The sequence below is a fragment of the Harmonia axyridis genome, chromosome 4 (genome assembly GCF_914767665.1).
Source record: "Harmonia axyridis chromosome 4, icHarAxyr1.1, whole genome shotgun sequence".
NCBI lineage: Eukaryota > Metazoa > Arthropoda > Insecta > Coleoptera > Coccinellidae > Harmonia > Harmonia axyridis.
Window position 1 is genome coordinate 46,942,237 of NC_059504.1, and position 26,096 is coordinate 46,968,332.

The 26,096-nt window shown below is 38.1% G+C and overlaps 1 protein-coding gene across 7 annotated transcripts in view; it reads left to right on the plus strand.

The window, feature by feature from the left end:
- Positions 1 to 26,096, plus strand: part of LOC123679192 (whirlin) — a 210,712-nt gene that overhangs the window by 577 nt on the left and 184,039 nt on the right. For all 7 annotated transcript variants that reach the window (XM_045616624.1, XM_045616626.1, XM_045616627.1 and 4 more), the window contains exon 2: positions 16,839 to 17,191. In XM_045616624.1, coding sequence (XP_045472580.1) covers positions 16,891 to 17,191 — 301 coding nt within the window. In that variant the 5' untranslated portion in view covers positions 16,839 to 16,890. The remainder of the gene's footprint in view (positions 1 to 16,838; positions 17,192 to 26,096) is intronic.

Consider the following 26,096-nt stretch of genomic DNA (forward strand, 5'->3'; position numbering starts at 1 on the left):
TAGAAAGATGGTTAAGGTTATATTTCTTATTTCGATTATCTTCAGGCGTCTTCAGCTCAACTACTGAAATAAATATTTAGTTGGGAAAACTGTTGAATTTTCCTAGATTGACAAATGGAATTAATAGAGAAAAGAAGAAAAAAAAATGATTTTAAAATTCACAAATCGAATTCATAGGATTTTGAGATGACCATTGGATTGAGAAAAAGGTACCTATTTAGTTGATAAAGGTACTAATGTGTCAAAAAGTGCAGGAAATTGATCAATAAAATAAAAAAAAAGTATTATTCTTTAATTTTATCGCCTTCAATATACGTCCCTTCCAAAATGAAACATTTGCTTCAATGAATAATACAATCATAATAGTTGATATTCTTCCACGAGTTCAAAATTTAAAAACAAGCCACGAAGTGGCGAGTTTTTGAATGAACTAGAATTAGAATGAGCCTTCTGTTCTAGTATTATACATTATTTTTTCTAGTTCTCGGCATTTCTATAATGTAATTTCTGGAATATTTTCATTAATATCGTAAATCGTTTAGTGTTTTGGAGATGAAAGCATTTTCTGGAATCGACTTCAGCAATCGACGCAAAATTTTTGATTCTTCTCAATCTCAAAATGTGCACGTTCCTCGAAGTACTAGCATAGTATGTATAAATTTCCATTCTTTATACTATGGTACTAGATCGAGTTTTGAAAAAGGAAGAAAGTCTACCTGGACTAAAGAAGATATTTACGCTGGTTCTTTTTCTTGTATGGGATTTGTTGAGATGTTGGCCAGAATTTAGTGCACAATGACATCGTCATATTAGTTCAAAATCCATTAATTTTATTTTTGACAGGAATATAAATTGCCTAATTGAAATTTCCGGAAAACTAATAGCTTGAAATAGATATTTCTCTGATTTTGTGGCAAATCCGTTCATTCTTTCATAGATACTTTGTAGAACAAAATCGAACGGAAATTTCTCAGTTTCACACAGATTTCATGTAGATACATATTTCATTATTATTATTTTATTTTGGTACTCGGTACTCTCTTGTCAAGAATTCATCTATTATCTTTCAATTTTGTGATACGAAAAACAGTCGAAATATTAGTCGATTTGTGTTTGCATCATAAAGTTATTCTCGATTAAACATGTCAGCTTACGAGCCAAATTCTCGTCATTTTCTGATTCAATATGAAGAAATATGCGGCTGAGGCTCATCGAATGCTCTCAAATACCTATGTTGAGGTCGCTATTAGTGAAAGTGGTTTCAAAACTTCAAGAACGGCGATTTTGACGTCGAAGACCAGCATGTCGGTGGAAGAGAGAAGGTTTTCGAAGATGTAGAATTGGAGGTATTACTTGATCAAGACTCGTGTCGAACGCAACAAGAATTGGCAGGATCTTTGGGAGTAATGCAACAAGCCATTTCATCATTGATCATTGATCATTGGGAGTGTCGAGTTGAAGTCGAGAAATGTTGAACGGCGTATGTTTGCTTGTGAACAGCTGCTTGCAAGGCAAAGACGGATAGGATTTCTGCATTGCATTGTGACTGAAGACTAAAAATGGGTTCATTACGATAATCCCAAGCACAGAAAATCATAGAGATATCATCCCGCCCATGCTTCCATGTCGACAGCCAAACTGAAGGTTCACGGTTCCAAGGTAATTTTCAGTATTTGGTGGGACCAGCTCGGCGTAGTGTATAATGAGTTGTTAAGACCGACTGAAACAATCACAGGTTATTGTTATCACCACTCAATGCGTTTGAGCCGAGTATTGAAAGACAAACTGCCGGAATAGAATGAGAGACATGATAAAGTGATATTTCAGCATGATAATTTTCGACAAAATGTTGCGAAAGTGGTCAAGACAAACTTGGAAACGTTGAAATGGGAAGTCCTAACCCACCCACCGTATTCTCCAGACGTTGCTCCCTCTGACTTTCACTTGTTTCGATCAATGGTACAAGAACTGGCTGATCAGGACTTCCGGTCTTATGCAGAAGTACAAAATTGGATCGATTGGTGGATCGTTTCAAAAGATTACCAGTGTTTTCAACGCGGGATTCGTACGCTACCAAAAATATGGGAGGGAGTAGTGGCAAGCGATGGACAATACTTTGAATCATAAATGTATAACCAGTTTTTTAACAATAAGGTTTCGAAAAAAAAAAAGAAAATAATTTGATTTGAATATTATACGCTGAGTCTTTCATAGCTTTTTTACCTCGGCTCTTTTCTGTAAATAAATAAAAATGAAAAAAAAATTTCCTCAAGAAAGCGTGTAATAGGGACATTGAAGTTATGTTTTATTTTATATGAAAGAGGAATATATCGAAATGAATTTGTGAATAAGGATTCAATGTGAGAAAACATAAAATAACATGACATCTCCATCAAATCATCCCTATATGCGAAAATTGTTTCGGAATCTTCAGATTCCCGTTCCTCCTCATCTCCTTTGAAGTTCAAGTCATCCAGAAGAAATCAATCCAAATCAACCGACATCAAAGAAACCCCAGTTCATTTCTTTCTCGAAGATCCAAATCTGAAGAGTCTTCAATAGGACCCAATTCGAGGGTATTACAGCTGCCTTTATTCGTACACACCAAATTTGCCGTCATTAGTCGAGGAAAAACCTTTAATTTTCCCGAACAAATGGCACCCTCCGATTCCGTGGAAATGGAAACGAAACGATACATGAATTATTTTGGTGGTGGATTTTCATGAGGGGTGTCTGAACGACGTGGAAAACCTTGGATCGATCGGAATGTACCAGATCGGTAACGTAGGTGGAAAGTTGGTTGATATTTTATTCTTTTTCTGTGGGGAAGAACAGCCGCAAAGGCGTAGAAATGGGGGTGTACTGGGGATAATTATCCCCTCAAGATTTCCAAAATATAAAATTTCAGAATTCTCTCAAAGACGAAGAACGAAAATCCTTCCATAAAATGAACCAATACTCTTTTTACTTTTCTTCAAAATCGACGAGGTAACAACAAATCAGATTCTTCCGATCATTCCAAGAAATAAAGTCCTATAACATGGGGAAACGATTTATTTTCGAGATACACCTGTTAAAGTTCAAGTTTTTTCTCATAGTACCTTTCCTCCACATGATATGTAACTTAAATTTAGCATAGATATTCCAATTTCAAGTTTTCATCATGTGAAGGGTGTTTATTTCAGAACTATAGAACTTTAAATTGCAATAAATTAACGATGGATTATTCGATTGACATGAATTTTATTTATTCGCAAGATAATCTTGTGGCATTACATTAAGAATATGATTTCTGGCATATGACTGCCACGGCTGGCTCGGATGTAGTCCAATCTGGACGTCCAATTTTCGATTACTTTTTCCAACATTTGTGGCCGTATATCGGCAATAACACGGCGAATGTTGTCTTCCAAATGGTCAAGGGTTTGTGGCTTATCTGCTTAGACCAATGACTTTACATAGCCCCACAGAAAGTAGTCTAGCGGTGTTAAATCACTAGATCTTGGAGGCCAATTCACAGGTCTAAAACGTGAAATTAGGCGGTCACCAAACGTATCTTTCAATAAATCGATTGTGGCACGAGCTGTGTGACATGTTGCGCCGTCTTGTTGGAACCACAGCTCCTGGACATCATGGTTGTTCAATTCACGAATGAAAAAGTGAGTAATCATGGCTCTATACTGATCACCATTGACTGTAACGTTCTGGCCATCATCGTTTTTGAAGGAGTACGGACCAATGATTCCACCAGCCCATAAAGCGCATCAAACCGTCAGTTTTTCTGGATGTAACGGTGTTTCGCCATACACTTGAGGATTAGCTTCACTCCAAATGCGGCAGTTTTGTTTGTTGACGTAGCCATTCAACCTGAAGTGCGCTTTATCGCTAAACAAAATAAAATGGACGTAGTGCGCGATACGTATTCCGCACAAAACCATTATTTTTGAAATGAAATCGCACTATTTGCAAGCGTGAGCCTACTCGTGATGAATTGCCAAACCAAATTGAGAATAAATGACTTGACGGCTGTTAAATCGGTCGCCATCTTGAACAGTAATACCAACCTAAAGTTATATACCTCGAAAAAAAACACCTGTTACCAGAAACACTCTGTATCTCGAAAACGAAGCATTTGCGGGCCCATGTATAGGACATTCTATTCTTGAAATTATTCGAGAAAATTTTCATTTTTCTCCTCCAATTTAGGAACAATCAAATGGTATGAACAATTGAATAAAAAAAATGCTATTATTTCGTGTAATTTCAGTTTCAAACTTCGTTACCAAACTTTCCTTTCCCATATTACAGATATCAGTAAACGTTGTCTTAAAAAAAATTTTTCGATTACGCCCCAAGAAAAAAAAAGATCTACGCCCTTGCGAACCGCAATTTTTCGATTTATAGTTCCCGAGATGCATCAGACGGGACTTGGCGACGCAGGCAGGCAGAATTTTTATTGGGAAAATCTTATTTGGCCGGAAAATATTGACATCGTGAAAGTGGCCTGGTTGAAGAAATATAAAAAGGGTATACTTTTTATGCTACCTCGAATCGAATGCAGGGTTGTAAAATTGTGATGAAATTTTAAGTGCAATTTCATCATTGGTGTTTTAGGTGAAGGAAAAAACCGAAAGAGAAACACTCTGGCGCAAACTTTCTGGGTTGGAAAAACCCAAGTTTCTTGGAAACTTTGAAACTGCGAGCTCTGAGGAGTATCTGGATCTTAGCAGGAATATGTTACACCTCCGCACTGGATTTCTCTGAGAATGAGTCTAGCAAAAACACAGAGTGCAGATTCTGTGGGGAGGAGGAAGAAACTCCGGATCACCTGGTAGAAGTGAGGAAGTAACGTCCTAAAAGCCATCCCAGATGCTGAAGTTCATTAGAGGCGAGCTGTAGACTACGATAACTAATGACAAATCAAAATATGGTTCTTTTTATGTTTGATAAATAGTGCGGTTATAGTTTCTTGAAATCATCACTGCTTAGATCTACTGGATTCAACTTAGTAGAGCTTTATATACGGTGATTCGTGATAAATCTGAAAATCTTCTCTGAGTATTGCTAACACCTTTTGCTGATACCTTTGCTTGTGCTTTTTGAAGAGATTGCACATCCAAGTGTCCAGCAATATTCTGAGTCTGTTGATATAACTCCTGACACAGTTAAACAAGTCATCGGATCCTTCAAGACTGGCACTGCACCTATTATGGATGGCTCATCTATGTTTTTTTTAGAGCTATAGAACTTTAAATTGCAATAAAAAAACGATGGATTATTCGATTGACATGAATTTTATTTATCCGCAAGATACTCCTGTGGCATTTCATTTTAAATATGATTACTGGCATATGACCGCCACGGCTGGCTCGGATGTAGTCCAATCTGGACGTCCAATTTTCGATGACTTTTTCCAACATTTGTGGCCGTATATCGGCAATAACACGGCGAATGTTGTCTTCCAAATGGTCAAGGGTTTGTGGCTTATCCGCATAGACCAATGACTTTACATATCCCCACAGAAAGTAGTCTAGTGGTGTTGAATCACAAGATCTTGGAGGCCAATTCACAGGTCCAAAACGTGAAATTAGGCGGTCACCAAACGTTTCTTTCAATTAATCGATTGTGGCACGAGCTGTGTGACATGTTGCGCCGTCTTGTTGGAACCACAGCTCCTGGACATCATGGTTGTTCAATTCATGAATGAAAAAGTTAGTAATCATGGCTCTATACCCAGGGCCGTATCTAGGTACTATAGCGCCTGTGGCAATATCTTAGACAGCGCCCCCCATTTTCGAAGATTTTTTTTTCATCGATTATATTTACTTATAGTATTTTTTTGTTCATAGCTTAAGTCATATATTTTGTGATTATTTTATGCTTATACACAAATTCTAGGGAAGGCTAGCTATATTTTCAATGTTTCCAGCAAGGGCGTAGAAATGGGTGGTAATTACTCCCCCCTTCCAATATTTCCAAATTATAAAATTTCAGAATTCTCGCAAAAACGAGAATTTTTCTACAAAAAGAACCAATAATCATTTCACTTCCCTCTGAAATCGACACGGGGTACAAAATCGGACCCTTTTACGGTTAATGAGTTTGTTATCGCTTTCAAGATGAGTACTTTTACTGCTCTACGATCACATCTATGTCCGAGGTTTATTATTTTCCTTTATCTATCCGCTTTGTCGGTGTCGCTCGTTTTTTGCATTCGTAATCGGTATGCACGTACTCGTTATTTTCGGTTTTTTGTTTCATTCTCGTCACAAAATTTCAATACAGTAGTTATCAAAGTACTGAACTGAGTAATTCGCATCGAAAAATTGTCTGACCGTGTTATACAATTTATTGTGATTCATTCAAATTGCAATTTAATTGTGCAGATATCAGTTCTGAATTGATTATATCTAAACGGTGTTCCTAATGTGTACAAATGAAAATGACAGATTTCTCAGATCATTTTGAGAAAAAAGTCCTAAACATGAATCTGCAAACGCTTTGGTTTTGAGATACCGGTGTTAAAGTTTTTTTTCGCATAGCACCTTCCCTTCACAAAATATTTAACTTGGATTGTCATAGATCTTCCGATTTAAAGTTTTCATCTTGTGATGTGCTTATTTTGTATGCAAATCTATAGGGTGATATTTTTTCTGGAAGGGTACCTGCTTCTTTCCATCAGAACTATTTTTTGGTGAAGCACTGGTTCTATAGAAAAATGTGAAAAGAAACTCTGGTCCAGTACAACACTTTTTGGTTTGTTGTAGTTTTGTCGTATCTGCTATCGATTTCGAAAAAAAAATTCAAACAGCTCTCTGGTAATCCTCAGGAAAATCCAAGTTATTATAAAAATCCAGTTAGTAATCTGTGATGAATAAATTAATTATAACTTATGGTAGATACTCATCAACAAATTCTGTAGCGAAGATTAATAAAGATTCGATAAACTAATAAATATAAGCATCACTAAAAAGTATGACTATACAAACAAAGCGTTTGCGGGCTCATGTTTATGGGACTTTATTCTTTAAAATTATTCAAGGAATATTTTCCTTCGTAACTCTGTTATAGGAAAACCCAGTGTAAGGTGAGAACAATCGAATTGGTATTAAAAAAAATATTTTGAGTAATTAAGTTCCAACTTCGTTATCAAACCTCCTTTCCTCACATTACAGATATGAGTAAACGTTGTTGTGAAAAAAATGTTTTTTTTGGAGAATAACCCCCCCCCCAGGGAAGGGGGAAGATCTCCGTCCTTGGTTTTCAGATTCCTCGGCATTGCTCTTTGCTAGGCGTATAGCTGAAAACCGAGTTGTGATCTTTCGAATTATTATGTCTGGCGCTCCAATATTTTTTCTCTTGATATTTTTGGGCGCCCCTGCAGACCTTGCGCCCGTGGCAAGTGCCACCTTTGCCACGCCCTAGATACGGTACTGTCTATACCGATCACCATTTACTGTAACGTTCTGGCCATCATCGTTTTTGAAGAAGTACGGACCAATGATTCCACCAGCCCATAAAGCACACCAAACAGTCAGTTTTTCTGGATGTAACGGTGTTTCGACATACACTTAAGGATTAGCTTCACTCCAAATGCGGCAGTTTTGTTTCTTGACGTAGCCATTCAACCAGAATTGCGCTTCATCGCTAAACAAAATTCGCTTATGAAAATCGGGAACAACGGCAATCTGATTTTGGGCCCATTCGACGAATCTACGCCTTACTTGATGATCTTTTGGCTTCAATTCTTGCACAAGTTGGATTTTGTAAGCACGCAAACCAAGATCCTTCCGCAAAATCTTCCATGAAGTGGATGGACACAGATCCAATTTCTGTGCTCGATGGCGGATAGACTCATTCGGGTATTCCTCAATGCTACGCTCTACAGCAGCAATAGCTTCTTCTGTACGCACCGTACGGCGTCTCTGGGGATGCTAGTTATCAATAAGAGTAAACGTGGTGCGAAAACGTTCCATGGTTAATCGAATTAACTGCTCTGATGGACGATTTTGTCGACGATAAAATGGACGTAGTGCGCGATACGTATTCCGCATAGAACCATTATTTTCGAAATAAAATTGCACTTTTTGCAAGCGTTGTTCAGGCGTGAGTGTCTTCATGATGAATTGCCAAAGCAAACTGAGAATAAATCACTTGACAGCTGTTAAATCGGTCGCAATCTTGAACAGTAATGCTAACTTAAATTTATATACCTCGAAAAAAAAAACCCTCGTTATTATCATTAACAATCTATAATATTTCCCCCCGAATCTCAGTATAATTCTAGTTTGAAATGAATTTTAAAATTCCACCACTAGAAACTATGAAATCCTCAAAGGCGAATCTTTAGCTGAGAAGAGTAGACAACATAAATCCCTGAAATGATGACATACGTAACAGTTGACCGAAGACCAGAACACATCTCGTATCAAACTGAAAATCCTCAACATTCCCCATTCCCGAATCCCGACCGGATTTTCCACTCCCATCCCTAGACTAATACACGTCCTTGTAAGATTTCCTCTCGTCCTCGCCGTGCAAAGCTTCCTAGTTTCCCGTCTAGTCTGGGAACCGACACTCCGGAAGGATCAATCTGATGATGGGAGAATCCGCAGGACTTAAGACTGCGATACAGCCGCAGAGGAAAGGTTGAAGGATGTAAGTAAGCCAAAGATTCGAAACTTCTCGGATGGCTGGGTCTGAAAGAGGCTTAATATCGTCCTGAAGTTCTATGGTTGCGCTGCATCTCGCGAGTTGAAAAGCACGAGGGTCCAGTTTTGATTTAGGCCATTGAGGCTGCTTGGGAGGTGTTTGAAGGTATTATAGAGTGGTGAGATTTTGATGTTTTCACCACCTTAAAGACAAATGACAAAGGGTCGTTTTGTTGAAATTTATAATGAATTTTTGGGGGAATATCTCAGTTTCACATTTCATGGTTATATTTCATTATTAGGTGTTCAACAAGCTTCCGCTGTTTTGCAATAGATTACTGTAGCGTAGAGAGGTAGCCGCAATAAATAGATTATAAAGTTATTATCGACTAATTATGTCATCTTACAAAACAAATTATCGTCATTTGCGGGAGGTTTCAATTTTCTACTTTGATATGAAGAAATCTGCCGCTGAGGCTCTTTGGATGCACTCAATTACCTATGGTGAGGCCTATTTTAATGAAAGGACGTGCCGAGATTGGTTTCAACGGTGATTTTGAAGTCGAAGGCGAGCATGGCGGTTGAAGAGAAAAGGTTTTCGAAGTTGCAGAATTGGAGGCATTCATTGATCAAGACTCGTGTCAAACGCAAAAAGAATTGGCAGGATCATTGGGAGTGATGAAACAAGCCATTTCAAAACGCCTGAAAGTCATGGGAATGATTCAGAAACAAGGAAATTGGGTGCCGTACGAGTTGACGCTGAGAGATGTTGAACGGCGTTTGTTTGCTTATAAACAGCTGCTTGCAAGGCAAAGACGGAAGAGATTTCTGCATCGCAATGTGACAGGAGACGAAAAATGGGTTTATTACGATAATCCCAAGCGAAGCAAGTCATGGGGATATCCCGGCCATGCTTTCACGTCGGCAATCAAATCGAATATTCACGGTTCCAAGGTCGTGCTCAGTATTTGGTGGGACCAGCTCGGCGTAGTTCATATACCCTATCTTTCACGTAGCCCCAAATTACAAGTTCTAAACATGTTAAACCTCGGTGGCCCATTGAGCTCAACACTTCGAGAAATAACACTGCCAGGAAACTTTTCACGCAAATTGAGATTGTTTCATGTATGGTACGCAAATTGAGATTGTTTCATGTATGGTCTTGTTGAAAGTAAATTAAATTTCTTAAGCTCAAAACCCGACATTGATAGAAAGACGACTTGAGCGCCATAAGAAACGATGCGGAAATCAAGTAAAATGGAACCAATACTGTTGAAATCTAAGAATTCTTAGATTTCAACAGTATTGGTCCCATTTCACTTGATTTCCGCATCGTTTCTTATGGCGCTCAAGTCGTCTTTCGTCTAAACTGTCCTTGGCCGTGAACTACTCTAGTCATAGTATATAAGGACCACAACCCACAACCTTAAGATCAAAATTGGCAGCTTTAACGCTGCTCTCTTCAAAAGTGACCAATTTTGATCTTAAGGTTGTGGGTTGTGGTCCTTATATACTATGACTAGAGTAGTTCACGGCCAAGGACAGTTTAGGGAAATGAAAGAACGGGATAAAAATACTTATTCAATTTATTTCCAACCCACTAAAAGAGTTTGAAGAAGATGATAATTTGTCTAATCGATTCTTAAGGTCGCTGGACACTTGGGTCGTTCCGGCTTGCAAATGTGCAAATCTTTACTCTTCTCGTTGTCGGTGCAAGTGTTGCACATATGTTGTAGATGTAGTTTCTTTCTCGTAGACTGGTCTGAACTCAATTGAATTATTCGCCCTGAAATGCCGAGTTTTATGGACATTCAGGCTGTTTTCCATTCGACCGTTAGCAAAGCCTTTCTACGGATCCCTTAGGGGTGTGGCTTTAAGTTTGTACACCGAATTCTTCAGTTCTCGGACTATTTCTCGGAATATTTTCAAAGGAATCGATAGATTTTTCAAATGTAAGTGAGCACGCCAGTGTTTTAGACATCTTAGTAAAAGCTAAAACTACGCTTTTACTAATATGTCTAAAACACTGGCGTGCTCACTTACATTTGAAAAACCTTAAGACTTGTCAAATGTCAAAAGATGACAGTTTCAAAGAGGCAGCTCCCCAGTTAGCGGGCTATTCAAGATGAAACCACTCATTGGAAAACCCTTTATAATATTAACCATTAGCGCGGACTCATTGATTTTTATTTGTGTGTTTTTCATCGATTTCTGTTCATCTTCGAATTAAAATTTTAGTGGTTCAATACTTTGAACTTGCTTGTTTCCCAATCATTAACCATTTCAACTATTTTTACTATTCAAACAACAATGAACAAAATCAATTTAACCGAAAAAGGAGAACATCAAAGGAAATTCGTTACCTTCAGATGAAGAAAATTCCACCAACCAATTTCCTCCCAGGTCCAGATCTCACGTGTTTATTTATCGCCTAAGCTCGTTCTTTTATCCGATGTAGACGCAGATCTCCCAACTCCCCCGATTTCGCCCCCGTTCCAAATTGATTTATTCCCCATTATTTAGAGGAGCGAACCTGGAATCCGTCAGGGCCGCCTTCCCTACGGACCTTGAAGCCGATAATGTCCCATCGTTCCGGTCAGAATGGCCTTAACTCGTTGCGACAGGAGGCTAATTAAACATCAAAGCGGGCTTACTGCTGTATCTTTTGGCTTTTGTACTGCTAATTTGCTTTCACGACAGACGACACAGGTTTTCGTGTAATGAATACGAGGTTTTTTGGAACGGCTTCGTCGCATTCAGAAGTATTTCAGGGGAGGATGCTGGTGTTTCATTAAGCTAGGAATGAGCAGGTACAAGATATCGAAAAAGCAAAAAAAATCCATAGGCGTACAACTTTGCTTTCGTTGTTTTTTTCCCAAATTCGAGGCTTTATTGTAAAAAACTGGTTATACGTTTATGATTCACAGTACCTATTGTCCATCGCTGGCCACTACTTTCTCCCATCTTTCGGGCTGCCATCGAAACAAGTGGTAGTCCGAAGGAGCAACCTCTGGAGAATACGGCTGATGGGGTAGGACTTTTCAACTTTTCCAAGTATGTCTTGACCACATTCGCAACATGGGGTCGAGCATTGTCATGCTGTGAAATCACTTCATCATGTCCCTAGTTCTATTGCGTCCGTTTGTGTCTCAATGCTCGGCTCAAACGCATTAATTGCCTTCGATAACGATCGCCTTTGATTGTTTCAGTCAGTTTTTATACTGCGCAGAGCTGGTCTTACCAAATACTGAGCATGACCTCAAAACCAAAAACTATTCGGTTTGGCCGTCGACGTGAAAGCATGGCCAGGATATCCCCAAGATATTATACGCTTGGAATTATCGTAACAAACCCATATTTCGTCTCCAGTCACAATCCGATGCAGAAATAACTTCCGTCTTTGCCTTGTAAGCAGCTGTTCACAGTCAAACAAACGCCGTTCAATAAATTCGGCTTCAACTCGTACGGCACCCAATTTACTTGTTTCTGAATCATTCCCATGACTTTCAGGCGTTTTGTAATGGCTTGTTGCGTCACTTCCAATGATCTCGCCAATTTTTGTTGCGTTTGACACGAGTCTTGATCAAGTAATGACAACAATATGAATACCACCATTATATTGACCATATATCCTTGTACATATAAACTATAAGAATCGTGTGGCCCGTTTTCGAGATAATTTAGGCCTTCCATAGATACTTAAAACTCACTTGATAGATACAGCTTAATTACCATACAATTTCTACTTCTTTTTCGATATCTGCTAAATGACCATTCCTAGCTTAAGAGGAATTACCACCAAATGGCTTTTCGCCTATCATTCAAATATTAGGTATACCCCTTAATTTCCCTTCTGATGGTGCTCCTGCGATGACCAAACTTTGTACGGAGTACGAAGTTGTACATACACCTTATCTTCTTTGTCTTCACGAAGCATATAGTAGAGGGGAGCACTGTATGACGGTCGATTATTTTTTTACAAAATTATAGTTTAACCTCCTTTGAAATAATTTTTGTAGGTTCCTTCCTCAGTATTTTTTGAGAATATATCAGTGCTTTGTACATTGAACATATAATCAATTCTTCTGCGAAAAACGAAAAGTCACCAATATTTTATTTTCATTCGCAAATTGAAAATATTGCCAATTCACAACGTGGATTATTATTCAAACAAATTATGTGAAAACCGCATAGAAATCGGTGGTTGTAAGGGAAAAAATCTAAGTATATTTTCGTTTTGAACTGAGCTGTCATGTGGCGGTACTCTCAGCATTTTCTTTTGAATTACTCATGTGTGACGAATCACACCAAAATCTGTAAAAACAGGTAATCCGTTTCCGAGATAAATGAGGTGTTGCTTACTTGAAGCACACCCTGTATATCAGAACATTTAGCCAATTCCTAGAATTCTAAGATGAACTGATGGTCGAGATGAAAACTCATTTAAAATGAAATTAAATGACAGTTTCCAGTAACACTCACCTGAAGAAAACATGGTATGACAAAAGAATTGTGGTGAAAATGAAAATAGCGGAGGTAGAATATTGTTTTCAGTCATGATTTTAAATGATAGATATTCTATTTCTACTTTTTAATTACCTATATGAACAACAATTGTTTAGCTACACACAGTAGATTCTTCACATTTTACATCTTGATTCTTGAGATACTGAAATTATGAAAATAAAGCCATCACTTATATACGTGAATGTAGGGGTAGGTTCATGGTATCAATACGAGATCCTAAATCTGAGGCGAAAATATTTTTTGAAGAATTTTCTATAACATGTTTTTCAAAAGATATGTTCGCATATGTTTGTATGCGAAGTACAGGGCTAGATTCAATACATTGTAGAAATCAATGTATTCACTTGATATGTCCCACATTAAACAATTTCACATTGAATTTTAAATTCATCCTTCCTTTGATAATGATAAATCATGAAAATATGCTAGAAACAAGTTCACCTAGAAAAGATTTATCTTCTTTGCTTCTTCCCAGACCATAAAATGAGTTACTTTAATATTTTTCATATATTTTCTTTGATGATAGTAAACTTTCGGTTATTCTATGAGCAGATTCAATAATTTCAGGTGGAGTATTTTGAAATTTCAGATCTGATTCATTTGTTGCATTTCAGTTTGTTTCGAAGTAAAATAATAAATAATATTAATTCAAGAATGGATATGACGTTTCGAGAACTACATTGAATATGATGATCAATTCGGATCACAGATAGATTCGATTCTCTATGTTATCGAAACAATTTCGTAATATTTCATTCCATGACAAGTGATGGAATGAAATTGAGTCAAAATGATTAGGGAGCCAGATGTTTCAGTTCAATTATTGCATATAAAGTGATGGAATACTTACATTTTGTGATCAAATTAGAATTTAGAAGAGTCATATTTTACAGCAGTCGTGAAGAAACAGTCAGTGATGGATTCAAATTCAATCAATTTTTGCATTTATCGTAGATTTCCCACTATAATCAACCACTGTAAGTAGGCTCATCTTTTTTCCACGATCTTTAGAACTCCTTGAAGAATTTATTGACTACAGAATTTGTCTTTCAATAGTCATTAGCAAATTTTGATGATATTAAGTATAATTATTGATTATTATCGAGTTTAATTGTTCCAATGTTTTTGCATATGTAGATGATGATATCATAAGATAATTCTAATTTATACCCACGGCTCAAAGTAGCGAGCAGCAATACATTCATAGCCCATACACATTCTATACAACTGGACACATTTTTGATCTGAAAATAAAAAGTCAGGTAAACCCAAGATATTCGAAATTGTTGAATTGTACTCGCGCGATATCTTTTGATAGTTTTACAAAAAGTTAAGTTAATTTCAGTTTTATACTTATAGGTACCTAAGTGGGTCCCAATGTTTTAAACCTTTAACGCCCGCTTTCTGCCGAAGTGACGATGATATAAATTTTTTAATGGCAAATCTACTATTGTTACAACAATAAACTTGAGCTTAACCATGACAAGTATGCAGATATTTCTTTCAGTAGGAAAAACAGTAGGGTCAATTTTCATTACTACCTGGGTGATGATTTCGTTGTCAGGGTAAACTGAATTACAGATCAAGGTGTACTCTTCTACTCAAAACTCACTTTTCATGTTCATTTTGGTTTTGTCATATCAACTACCAACAAGACTGTAAGTTTTCTATGTCAATTAAGCTAGAACCTCCTTTGTTTCTAGTTAAATCAACTATGGTAGTGTTGTATGGTGCCCAAACTATAGTGTACCTGAGCTGGGTTTTGAAAGACCACAGAATAAAGGCAAAATAATGAATACGTAACATCAATGATCAGTGAGATTCGAATTTTGGCAAAAGAACTGTGTTATCATATCGCGATATCGAACACCAGTACCAGTGACTGCTTGACCAGCCTCATATTCAAAAAGTATGGTCCAAGTATGCCATAGATTTTAGACAGCCACATGTGCGTTTTCATAGCCCCAAATTCGGAAATCTTGGCAATTAACGAAACCATTAATGTGAAAATCGTCGCTTAGGATAATTTTGCTGGAAAAATCAGTATCCATTTGTTGATGCTCAACTAACTCTCTTCGATGTGCATGGTTATTAGGCTTCAGTTGTTGTGTTAGCCCTGAACCGTAAGCTGTCGATTTGTTTTTTCAGAGTTGTCAATACTTTACTGCATGAATAGCGGCAAATTTAAATCTTGTGTTAATTAAGGAACACCCTTAACAACATACGAAAAATTCAGAAAAATTAACTGGTGACTCTTTTCCATAATGCTGCTGTTTGGTCCTTTGATAATAAATTGAATATTTCGTGGAAGACCTTTTGGGTTATTACTTCCTGAACAAGATCGCGATTATTGAAACAGTGATGCACGATAGACGAGAACTTTATTGTGCTACAGCACTTGAACACTCTACTAACTCAACTGGTGATAACCTCGTAACTTACTTCCCTTTTAACAGTTTTATACCTGGGTTACAAACATAAAATCGTATTTTACACAGTGAATTTCTTCTTCCTTTTCTTCTTCTCTAAGTTGTATACCTGCGCAATGGTATCATTAGGCGTGCACACTAATTAGGGTAGGGGAAAGATATTCTCTATTGTATTTTTCTGAGAACCCTATGAATGAGAAAGTTGTATGCACAAGTACCACGGAAGATCATTGTTACTTATAGTATATCCAAAGTCACTTGAACTGGTCCATAAGAACGCTTGGCTAGATGTCCCTTTGATGTAGATACTATGATCCGCTAAATACCGGAGTTTATTTGAAAGTATTGTTAGGCAATAAATTCACTGGCCCCAAACGAATTTCTGGAAACTTGGACAACCCTTGTATAATCGAAATATTCTGGATTCCTCCAAGTCAATTTGGATATACTATACTAATGCAGGTACATTCATATTAAGTATTGTGACGACAATTTCCGCTAGACACAGACATTATGTCTAATTGCTCTTTTTGCCACAACCTCATCTCTCTCCAAGAAAAATTGTTAGATATTCCAATGATCTCTCCGATAGCGGTTGTCTTTTGTGAATATATAATATTTTTAAACACTATGCTTCAGGTAATAGAGGCTTACTTGTGATAGGAAAAAAAGTGATACTCTTTCTTCTAAACCAAGCTTTCGCAATACTTAATTGCTTCTTCATGGTATCGAAATTGAGGTTATATAATGACAATTGAAAAAAAAAAAAACAATACGACCCAGAAAATACAAGTTGAAAACAAAATACTATAGTGCTTTTTAAGTTGAAAATTAATGAAATAGACATGCCCAATTGTATTTTGAAAGAAAAAGATTTTTCCATATAATGTTTACACCAATTTCAAGTGTCATTATATAACCTCAATTTCGATACCCTGAAGAAGCAATAAAGTATTGCGAGAGCTTGGTTCAGAAAAAAGAGTACCACTTTTTTTCCTATCACAAGTGAGCCTCTATTCCCTGAAGCAAAGTGTTTATAGTTAAAAAGGCTCTTTTCTCAGACTACTATAATATTTCTATATGGCTTCATTTTCAAGTAGATGTTTTGTTTTAGTGTAACGTCCCATTTCACTCAATGAATGAATAATCTCTTACTCTACTAGTAATATATAAAAACGAAGCTAGAAGGCCTCTCTAAAACTTTTCTAACACCTCCGATTTCCCTTTTCAGCTAACCTACTCGTGACGAGAGCGGTTCGGGCTAGCCACATAGCCGAAGTGTGATGCGCACGGGAGAAGAATACTCGGAACTGGCGGACCTGGGGAGCACCTACGGAGGACGGTATGGCGGCAGCACCTGGTCCCGCAACACCCCCGGCAGGGGGGCAGGTAGAGGAGCGGTGGCCGCCGAGGCGGAGGACGTGCTGGGCCCGAACGGAACCCCCAGGGGCCCGGCGCGCAGCAGGAGCGGTCTCTACTACTCGCCCCCAGGCACGTCGTATACCATCGTGGAGAGGCCGTCGTCGGTGATGCAGCACCATACCTCCAGAGAGCGGGAGTTCAACGTGTTGGCCAGTCCCAGAGGTGAGTACCCGAGGGTTGAAAGGGGTATACAGACGGGTATGGGGTTGTAAATGTTGGTTTATGGGGTTTTCGATAGATTTCAGTTGAGAAACAACGAGTATTGAAAGTTTTTTTTTCAATGCTGTTGAATATTAAATTCAAGGTGTAGTAAAAAGAAATCCATCATTTTTGCATGAAAAACAAGACTTTTATTACCATTGTTAGAATGATCCGATTCAGGTCAAATATGCGTCGCTTTGTTCGATAACTTCTTACCAGGTGATATCATTAAGCCTCTCTCATAGAAGCCCTATTGACAATAAATTGAGACAGTTGATTTTCAAAAACCTCTGTTGAAGCAAATTTATCACCAGCAAAATTCTTCGGGACAGGATGTGAAGTAGATGCATAAGAACCTCTCAACCAAGCTCTCGGAGCTTCTGGCGATTCACTATCGCTGTGTTTGTTCTGGCGTTGTCCTGATGAAACGCAGAAGACACCATTCCTTTCCTGTTATCCAGAGCTGATCGCTTGTGAGCGATTGCTTGCTTCAAACAGTTCGATTGTTGATAGTACAGTTCCGAGTGAACAGTTGTGCCGTAGGGGAGCAGTCCATACTAGATAATTCCCTGCCAATCCCACCCAACATACAGCAAAACCTTCCTGGCCGTCAATCCTAGCTTGGCCACCGTTTCTGCCAGCTCACCGCGTTTCGACCACGACCGTTTTCGCTTGATGTTGTCGTAAGTGATCCTTTTTTCATCACCAGTTACCAACTGTTTCAAAAATGGGTTGATTATGTTGCGATTCAACAGCTATTCGCGGATGGAGATTCGGTCCATGAGGTTTTTTTTTGCGTTAACTCGTGTGGTACCCATTCATACAGCTTCTTCTTGAGACCAGCCTGGTTCCAAACGGTTTTTTATGCAATGTTTAGCTTTTGGCAATCGAAACATAACTACATGACGGTCGCATTCGGCAATGTGAATGATTTTATCGACATTTTCCAAAATTGGCCTTCCAGAGCGTGGTACATCTTTGATATCGAAATTACCGGAACTGGATCGACGAAACCAAAATTGTACAGTATCAGGAAAACAAACACTATTCACATCTTCAGCCGCCTAGCTTTCACGAAAAATATAAAATATAGTAATTCTTCTCTTTGCTAGTGTCCATTTTCGATGCACGCTCAAACTAAACTGAATCACAAAACGGTCACAAGAGTTTTTGTAGTTCGGAATCTCAACTTTCTAACACCATCTAGTCACTAATGGAACCTGATTCGGACTTATACAACGCGAGATACATATAACTAAAGCCATCTTTTGGAATAATAATGGATTTCTCTATACTACACCTAATATTACCAGAGCAGCACAAGCTCAGGGTGAAACAATAAAACATTCCTGTGCCTGAAGTGGCGATGGGATACAGTACCAAAGCCTACACAGAACACAACCGTTTCACACTACTCATACATGCTCTAAAATGCTCGAAAGTTCTGATAGGTCTCATAAAGGCCTAGAAAAGTCAATATAGAACACAAATCTTTCAATCTCATTTGAGATTTCTGCTGATCTATGATTCCTTTTCCTTTTGCAAGCTTTATAGCATGACTTCATACATACTCGCCAACACATTCGAAGACGTTATTTGGAACGCATATATTATTGCTCTCCAGACTCAGAATTTTTGTCTTCTTCAAATTCCTTTCAAGTATTTGCCAAGTTCGATTCTTCAAGTTCTTTGGCATTGTTAGCTATGAGCACTATATCATCGGCGAAGCTGAGGTGGCTGAGTCTGATGCCATCGATGTTAATAGCTTTGGTGTTCCATTTCAATTTCTTGAGAACATTCTCCAGGACCAAGGTTAACAACCTCTGAGTAATATTAACTCCCTAACGAACTCCTCTGTTCCAAGGTATCCGGCCAGATGCAGTAGATTAATTGATTTTGACCTGTATCGTTGTTCTATAATATATTACGTTCTCGATTATCTTGTTATATCTTGAATCAACGTTGGCATTTTGTTAAGCTTTTATGATTTCTATGAATTCTATTGTGTCAAAAGCCTTTTGGAAATCAACAAAAGCCTGGCGTAATCTTTTCATTTTTCCACGAGAGTAAGAACTATGTGAAGACTTAAAATTGTGCTATATAATCTTTTATGAATTCCGCTTGTTCTGTTGGCTCGTATAATTCAATTTAATGTTAAACGATTTGTAATTATCCTCGTGAAAGTTTAGATAAATATGATAGTAAAGATATGAGCCTATAATTTTCGATATCTTTATTATCTTTATCTCTGAGATGCACCAATCAGTGGGTATTTCGCCGGTATACAAGCATTTATTTTATAGTCATATAGATAATTATTACCTATTGTCTGAAATTAATTTCGTGAGGAAAGTGGGGAACAAAATGCTTCATTTTCCCATAATGAAGGTGAATTAATTTCTTTCGAATTGAAATGAGCTAATAGAGAAATTGAACTTGTTAAGAAACTGGAAACTTTTGAGGAAGGTTCTACCAAAAGTTCCCACTATACGAAAATATATAATTTCAGTGGTGTTATCCATTTCAACGTAAATTTAGATGGTGCAATAGAAAAAACTTGATATTACCTCTCCTATTCCCATATCTTCATACCTCTGGAACGTTCCCAACTGACTTCCCGTGCCAACAGTAGATCCTCTCTTTATCTGTAAGATAACACCGATCCACAACCTGTAGGTGATCTGCGCCCCTAGATACATCACATCCAGAATCGGCTCAAGACAGCGTCTAAGATATCTCATTTTCGGCGTAACTTCAGTCTGCTCCAGATATCCAGACGATTATAACCGCCAATTGAACGAACTCTGGTTGTAATAAAGGAAATCCGAGCTGGCCTCGCTCCAAAATTGGTACGCTGCCGACTTCAGCTGTCTTCGCGGGGAACGGGGCAAGGAAACTCTGAAAAATTATTTAATTTATTGGGAGAAAGAGTGCGACATTCCACTGGCGAGTTGGGAAAATTGGGTTTCCAGTCGAAACAAAGCACTTCGGGTCCGATTACACTTTTGTCTCGAACTGGAAAAGTTCAAACAGCGACCATTATGGAGATCTGTTTTCATCGGGAAAGTTTCAGACAGAGATGTCTCCTGACTTGGTATCCATTTATTTCTCCAGACAGAAAGGAATGGGGAATATTTTTTCTTGTATGAAGTAAGGTATAAACTTAAAGAAACCACTATAGAGGTTTGAAAGAGAATGGATGTGAATTCAGAAGCTTTTGAGCGCTCGACCTTTCTTTTTCTTTTCAAATATTTCTCTGGAATGTTTTTCGATTCAGGCAATAACATCAGCTTCAAATTTAACACGAAGTTTTGAATTATCTAAAATTTAATAGCATATTGTCCACTATCAAACTTACCGCGGCCTTCGAGATCCGAACTTACACTGTCAAGTTTTTGGATCTTTTTGATCGAGAGTTATCGTGTTCAAAGACGACCAGAAAGGGGCGAATTTTAGGACGTTTGACACTATTTCCGTTAGAAAATTCGCAAATTATAGGCTTTGTAACGAAATGATTTGAAGGACTTTGCAATAAGAAGTTTCATTTCGATTAAAAAAAAACAGCATAATTTTAGAGTAAACAGTGGATTGCACTATCATACCCTCTTCAAGAAATTTTCCATGACCATTTCGCACGTTTGCAGCTGTACGTTCTCGATAACTTTACGAATTCCATTTTTAGTCTTGAATCGATTTTGGAGCAATATCATATCTAGTAGATCTCATCTTCTGCGTGACCCCAAAAAAAAGTTAAAAGGGTTAGATCACAAGATCTCGTTAGCAAATTGTGATCACCTCTCCGAGTAATTTTCGAAGAAATTTTCAAAAAAAATTCTGATTGGTTCGTTGCTTGCGTTTCCACATAATTATCCATAAAAAATTCATTAACCATACCTTGGTAGCGTAATCCAATCAAACGAACAGTTCCAAAACCGCACCAAACAGTGATACGTGATGGAAAGGCTTTGAAATTATCATTTTTAGATTTTATGAGCTCCAAACACCTATTCACGTAGACTTCGAGCTGAAATTGTGACTGGAGATGAAAAATGGGTTCATTACGTTAATCCCAAGCACTGAAAATCATGGAGATATCCCGGCCATGCTTCCAAGTCAATGGCCAAACCGAATGTTCACGGTTCCAAAGTCATGTTTAGTATTTGGTGGGACCTGCTCGGCGTAGTGTATTCTGAATTGTTAAAATCGACTGAAAAAATCACAGGCGATCGTTATTTACGCATTTAATGCGAGAGACATGACAAAGTGATTTTGCAGCATGACAATTCTCAACCCCATGTTGCGAAAGTGGTCAAGACCTACTTGGAGACGTTGAAATGGGTCTTACCCCAACCACCGTTTTCTCCAGACGTTGCTTCCTCGGACTATCACTTGTTTCGATCAATGGCGCACCACCTGGCTGAACAGCACTTTCGGTCTTAAGTATGAAGAAGTTAAATATTGGATTGATTCGTGGATCGCTTCAAAACATGACCAGTTTTTCAACGTGGAATTAATACGCTGCCTTAAAGATGGGAGGAAATAATGGCCAGCGATGGACAATACTTCAAATCATAAATAGAAAATCAGTTTTTCACATAAAGCCTAGAATTTCGAAAAAAAACGGCGGAAGGCGGAAGCAAAGTTGTATAAGGTGTTTTTTTCGAGGTATATAACTTTAAGTTGGCAATACTGTTCAAGATGGCGACCGATTTAACAGCTGTCAAGTGATTTATTCTCAGTTTGGTTTGGCAATTCATCATGAATAGACTCACGCTTGCAAATAGTGAAATTTTATTTCGAAAATAATGGTTCTGTGCGGAATACGTATCGCGCACTACGTCCATTAGCGATGAAGCGCACTTCTGGTTGAATGGCTACGTCAACAAACAAAACTGCCGCATTTGGAGTGAAGCTAATCCTCAAGTGTATGCCGAAACACCGTTACATCCAGAAAAACTGACTATTTGGTGCGCTTTATGGGCTGGTGGAATCATTGGTCCGTACTTCTTCAAAAACGATGATGGCCAGAACGTTACAGTCAATGGTGATCGGTATAGAGCCATGGTTACCGAATTTTTCATTCCTGAATTGAACAACCATGATGTCCAGGAGCTGTGGTTCAAACAAGACGGCGCAACATGTCACACAGTTCGTGCCACAATCGATTTATTGAAAGACACGTTTGGTGACCGCCTAATTTCACGTTTTGGACTTGTGAATTGGCCTCCAAGATCTTGTGATTTAACACCGCTAGACTACTTTCTGTGGGGCTATGTAAAGTCATTGGTCTATGGTGCGGTTAAGCCACAAACCCTTGACCATTTGGAAGACAACATTCGCCGTGTTATTGACGATATACGGTCACAAATGTTGGAAAAAGTCATCGAAAATTGGACGTCCAGATTGGACTACATCCGAGACAGCCGTGGCGGTCATATGCCAGAAATCATATTCAAAATGTAATGCCACAAGATTATCTTGCGGATAAATAAAATTCATGTCAATCGAATAATCCATCGTTGTTTTATTGCAATTTAAAGTTCTATAGCTCTGAAAAAAACCCTCTTTACATCTATGTAACATATTCCATTCGGAGGAAAAGTCACTTTTCATGGCTCGCCTTCAATTACCCGATTTACTACATTCGGGAGGTAAACACAGGCTCTCCATGAAAAGTGACACTTCTACTCCTTATGAAATAATATACTATAGACCTCTTCTGAAATTTTCACAGTTTACGACGTTTACGTTTTGTGTGAAATTTGCAGTTTTCATTCTGGAGAAACGCATTGTGAGGATAGAATTCCTGATAGCCCAAAGGCTACAATTTCCTTAGGCAACAGAATTCTGCAGGATCCAATTCTACGGGAGATACCCCAGGGTGTAATTTTAAATCGAATCCTTTATATTTCCGTCAGGAATACCGCGCAATGATGGATGCGACGGTACATGCTGCATTTGCAGATGTCATCTCAAAATGCATCGATCGAATGGATGGTTTCTGTATTTGCGAATTTGGTGCGTTGTAACCGGATTGGATTTGCGGTTAATCGCTACTGACATATGATATATCAGTCATTAATTAATTATCTCTTTTGTCCAGTATTACTCTAGAGAATGATTTATTATTCGCCGATATATGAAGTGGATGTTTTCGTCTCGATTGGATGGTTTGGGTTTTGCGAATTGGATTTTCATGTTGATGTACATTTCAGGTTTAAAACAGGGGTGGAACAAGGGGTCAAAAATGTTCCAGGAAATAACTATAAGTATGGAATTGATTTCATGATTTCCTTTTAAAACTCAGGGTCAAACAAAATTCAATCGACTTTTTCAAATTCCTATAATTAGAAAATTCCAAGATGATGTTTTAGTTTGTATTCCACCTGATGTTTCGACTACAACAGCTGTAAAAAATGAATTATCGCGACCTTATGGTCTCTAGTGTCTCTCATCAGAGCTGTTCTCGCGAATAGTCATCATAGTCAACAGCTCACCCTTCAGTTTTCCAGATGAATTAACTCCAGTGTCTTGGATTGCTTCAAGGAAGTTACTTCCTCTCCCCTACAAGTCTCTTGTCTAAACCATTTTTGCGTTGGGTAGCGATGGCTGGGCATTCTGTCAACAGGTGATCCGAAATTTCTTCTTCCTCCCCACAGAATCTGCACTCGTCATTTTCTGCTAGACTCATAATCTTGAAGTGCATCCTGATGTCTGATACTACATATATTTAATACTGACAGAGAAAACTCTTCTTAAAGTAATTGAGTCGAATAAAGGCGATGCATTTCAAGAACAACCCTTAGGGCCAATTGCACCATTTGAAAAAATTAAACATTGTTTTCATAAGCAATGTTTAGTATCAACCGATATTTTTAGTTTTTACTGATTGTACCGTTTCATAATTACCGATGTTTAGCTAAACAGGAGACATGTTTGGCAGCATTGCACAATCTCGACGGTGATCATAGAGAAATCAGAAATGTCAATTTTATAGTAAAGGGTGTTTTTTTTAGAGCTATAGAACTTTAAAATGCAATAAAACAACGATGGATTATTCGATTGACATGAATTTTATTTGTCCGCAAGATAATCTTGTGGCATTACATTTCAAATATGATTTCTGGCATATGACCGCCACGGCTGGCTCGGATGTATTCCAATCTGGAGTCCAATTTTCGATTACTTTTTCCAACATTTGTGGCCGTATATCGGCAATAACACGGCGAATGTTGTCTTCCAAATGGTCAAGGGTTTGTGGCTTATCCGCATAGACCAATGACTTTACATAGCCCCACAGAAAGAAGTCTAGCGGTGTTAAATCACAAGATCTTGGAGACCAATTCACAGGTCCAAAACGTGAAATTAGGCGGTCACCAAACGTGTCTTTCAATAAATCGATTGTGGCACGAGCTGTGTGACATGTTGCGCCGTCTTGTTGGAACCACAGTCCTGGACATCATGGTTGTTCAATTAGGGAATGAAAAAGTGTAAAGTTCTGGCCATCATCGTTTTTGAAGAAGTACGGACCAATGATTCCACCAGCCCATAAAGCGCACCAAACAGTCAGTTTTTCTGAATGTAACGGTGTTTCGACATACACTTGAGGATTAGCTTCACTCCAAATGCGGCAGTTTTGTTTGTTGACGTAGCCATTCAATCAGAAGTGCGCTTCATCGCTAAACGCGATACGTATTCCGCACAGAACCATTATTTTCGAAATAAAATTGCACTATTCAAAAGCGTTGTTCAGACGTGAGTCTATTCACGATGAATTGCCAAACCAAGCTGAGAATAAATCACTTGACAGTTGTTAAATCGGTCGCCATCTTGAACAGTAATGCCAACTTAAAGTTATATACCTCGAAAAAAACACCCGTTATAATGTTCTCTGCTCTTGTGGTGGCAAAGTTAATATAAATCATAAATTATTATTATAAATATATTCATGGTTATGTTATATGTCTTATGTTTCGACGTTTTGAGTTGGGCAGAACCCCGTTTTGAATAATCTGGAAAATAAACCTCGAAATTTTCCTGTTTAGTGTAACCGGTGATAAGGCCATCAGAAATCAGAAAGTAATCAAAGTTTAAATTCTAAATGAATGTTTAGGCAAACGGTGCAACTGCCATTGAAATATTATTTTGGACTTTTCTAATGGATTCAGAGTATTGCCATAACAATTCCCTCACGCCAACCACAGTGTCTGAGAACTCAACAAGTGCACATATGTGTGGATTATAACTGAAATGAATCTCAACCTACTCGTATATAATTCATATTATACTACCTCAAATTTCTTGACAAGGCTATTGAAATATTCCTTCCAATTCAAACGTTGCTCTAGCTCATCCCTAAATATCTTGGCACTTGGCAATCACAGCCTGTAAAACTCATGCATTGGCTGCCATGCACCTTCATGAAATAATTATTTGGTTGATTCGTTGCTGTTGCTGAAAAAGCAAGGAACTTCGTTTTGGGTACATTCAAGCTTAGAAGACTTCGATTGAGGAAGTCATGAACCTTCTGTATTTCTAACTCTGCTTTCAAAAAATCCTCATGCCACATTTGTCCCTCCCAAAGTGCAGCAGTGCATAAGAAATTATTTTTTATATCTATAGGCAACTTCGATATGAGGTTGATATATACCAAAACAAAATCGGGCCTAATACCGAACCCTAGGGAACACCCATGTAAATTGAGAGTAGGTTACTTTATCTACTCCAACCTTGATAATCTGGAAACATCCTTCAAGGTTGACGCTATAGATCCAGGACTTATAATCAGTCAAAAATGTAGCCTAATGAAGTGACAGTGTTGACGAAAGATTTGTCGTAGACATTGAAACATTTGTGGAAATAACTA